The 316-nt window shown below is 64.9% G+C and overlaps 1 protein-coding gene across 1 annotated transcript in view; it reads left to right on the top strand.

The window, feature by feature from the left end:
* LOC103769896 (zinc finger protein 469-like) overlaps nt 1-316 on the top strand; it is a gene marked incomplete at both ends in the record, with an annotated part of 11331 nt that overhangs the window by 674 nt on the left and 10341 nt on the right. Inside the window, 1 exon segment of the mRNA XM_008937136.1 lies at nt 1-313. This exon segment is cut by the window's left edge and continues 14 nt beyond it. Coding sequence (XP_008935384.1) covers nt 1-313 — 313 coding nt within the window.

The following is a 316-nucleotide window of genomic DNA, read 5'->3' as shown; positions in this document are numbered from 1 at the left end:
TCCCGCTGGGCACATCGGAGTGGCAGGGGAGTGGGAAGGCCCCAAAAGGGCCCCCCGTGGGTAACCCTCCGGGATATCACGGCAAAAAGCTCTTGGTGGGAGAGAGCGTCGGGGTCCAGAGGGGAGACCCCAACTCAACAGGCGCTTTTGCTTTTGAGAGTGGGAAGGAGCCGGGGTCTCCCGCCTGCGATTCGAGAAGCAAAGCCCTCTTCTACAGCATGGGTCAAGCAGGTCCTCCTCCTCCTCCTCGGAGCTCGTCGGGCTCAGCGCTGGTCCTGCCGCCGTCAGCCTTGGTGGCCGCCTCCCCCTGCGAGTC

This window comes from Merops nubicus, unplaced genomic scaffold (assembly GCF_000691845.1).
Source record: "Merops nubicus isolate BGI_N331 unplaced genomic scaffold, ASM69184v1 scaffold27513, whole genome shotgun sequence".
In the NCBI taxonomy this organism is placed as follows: domain Eukaryota; kingdom Metazoa; phylum Chordata; class Aves; order Coraciiformes; family Meropidae; genus Merops; species Merops nubicus.
The sequence above is the reverse complement of the archived record's forward strand: the minus strand, read 5'-3'. Positions and strand labels throughout refer to the sequence as shown.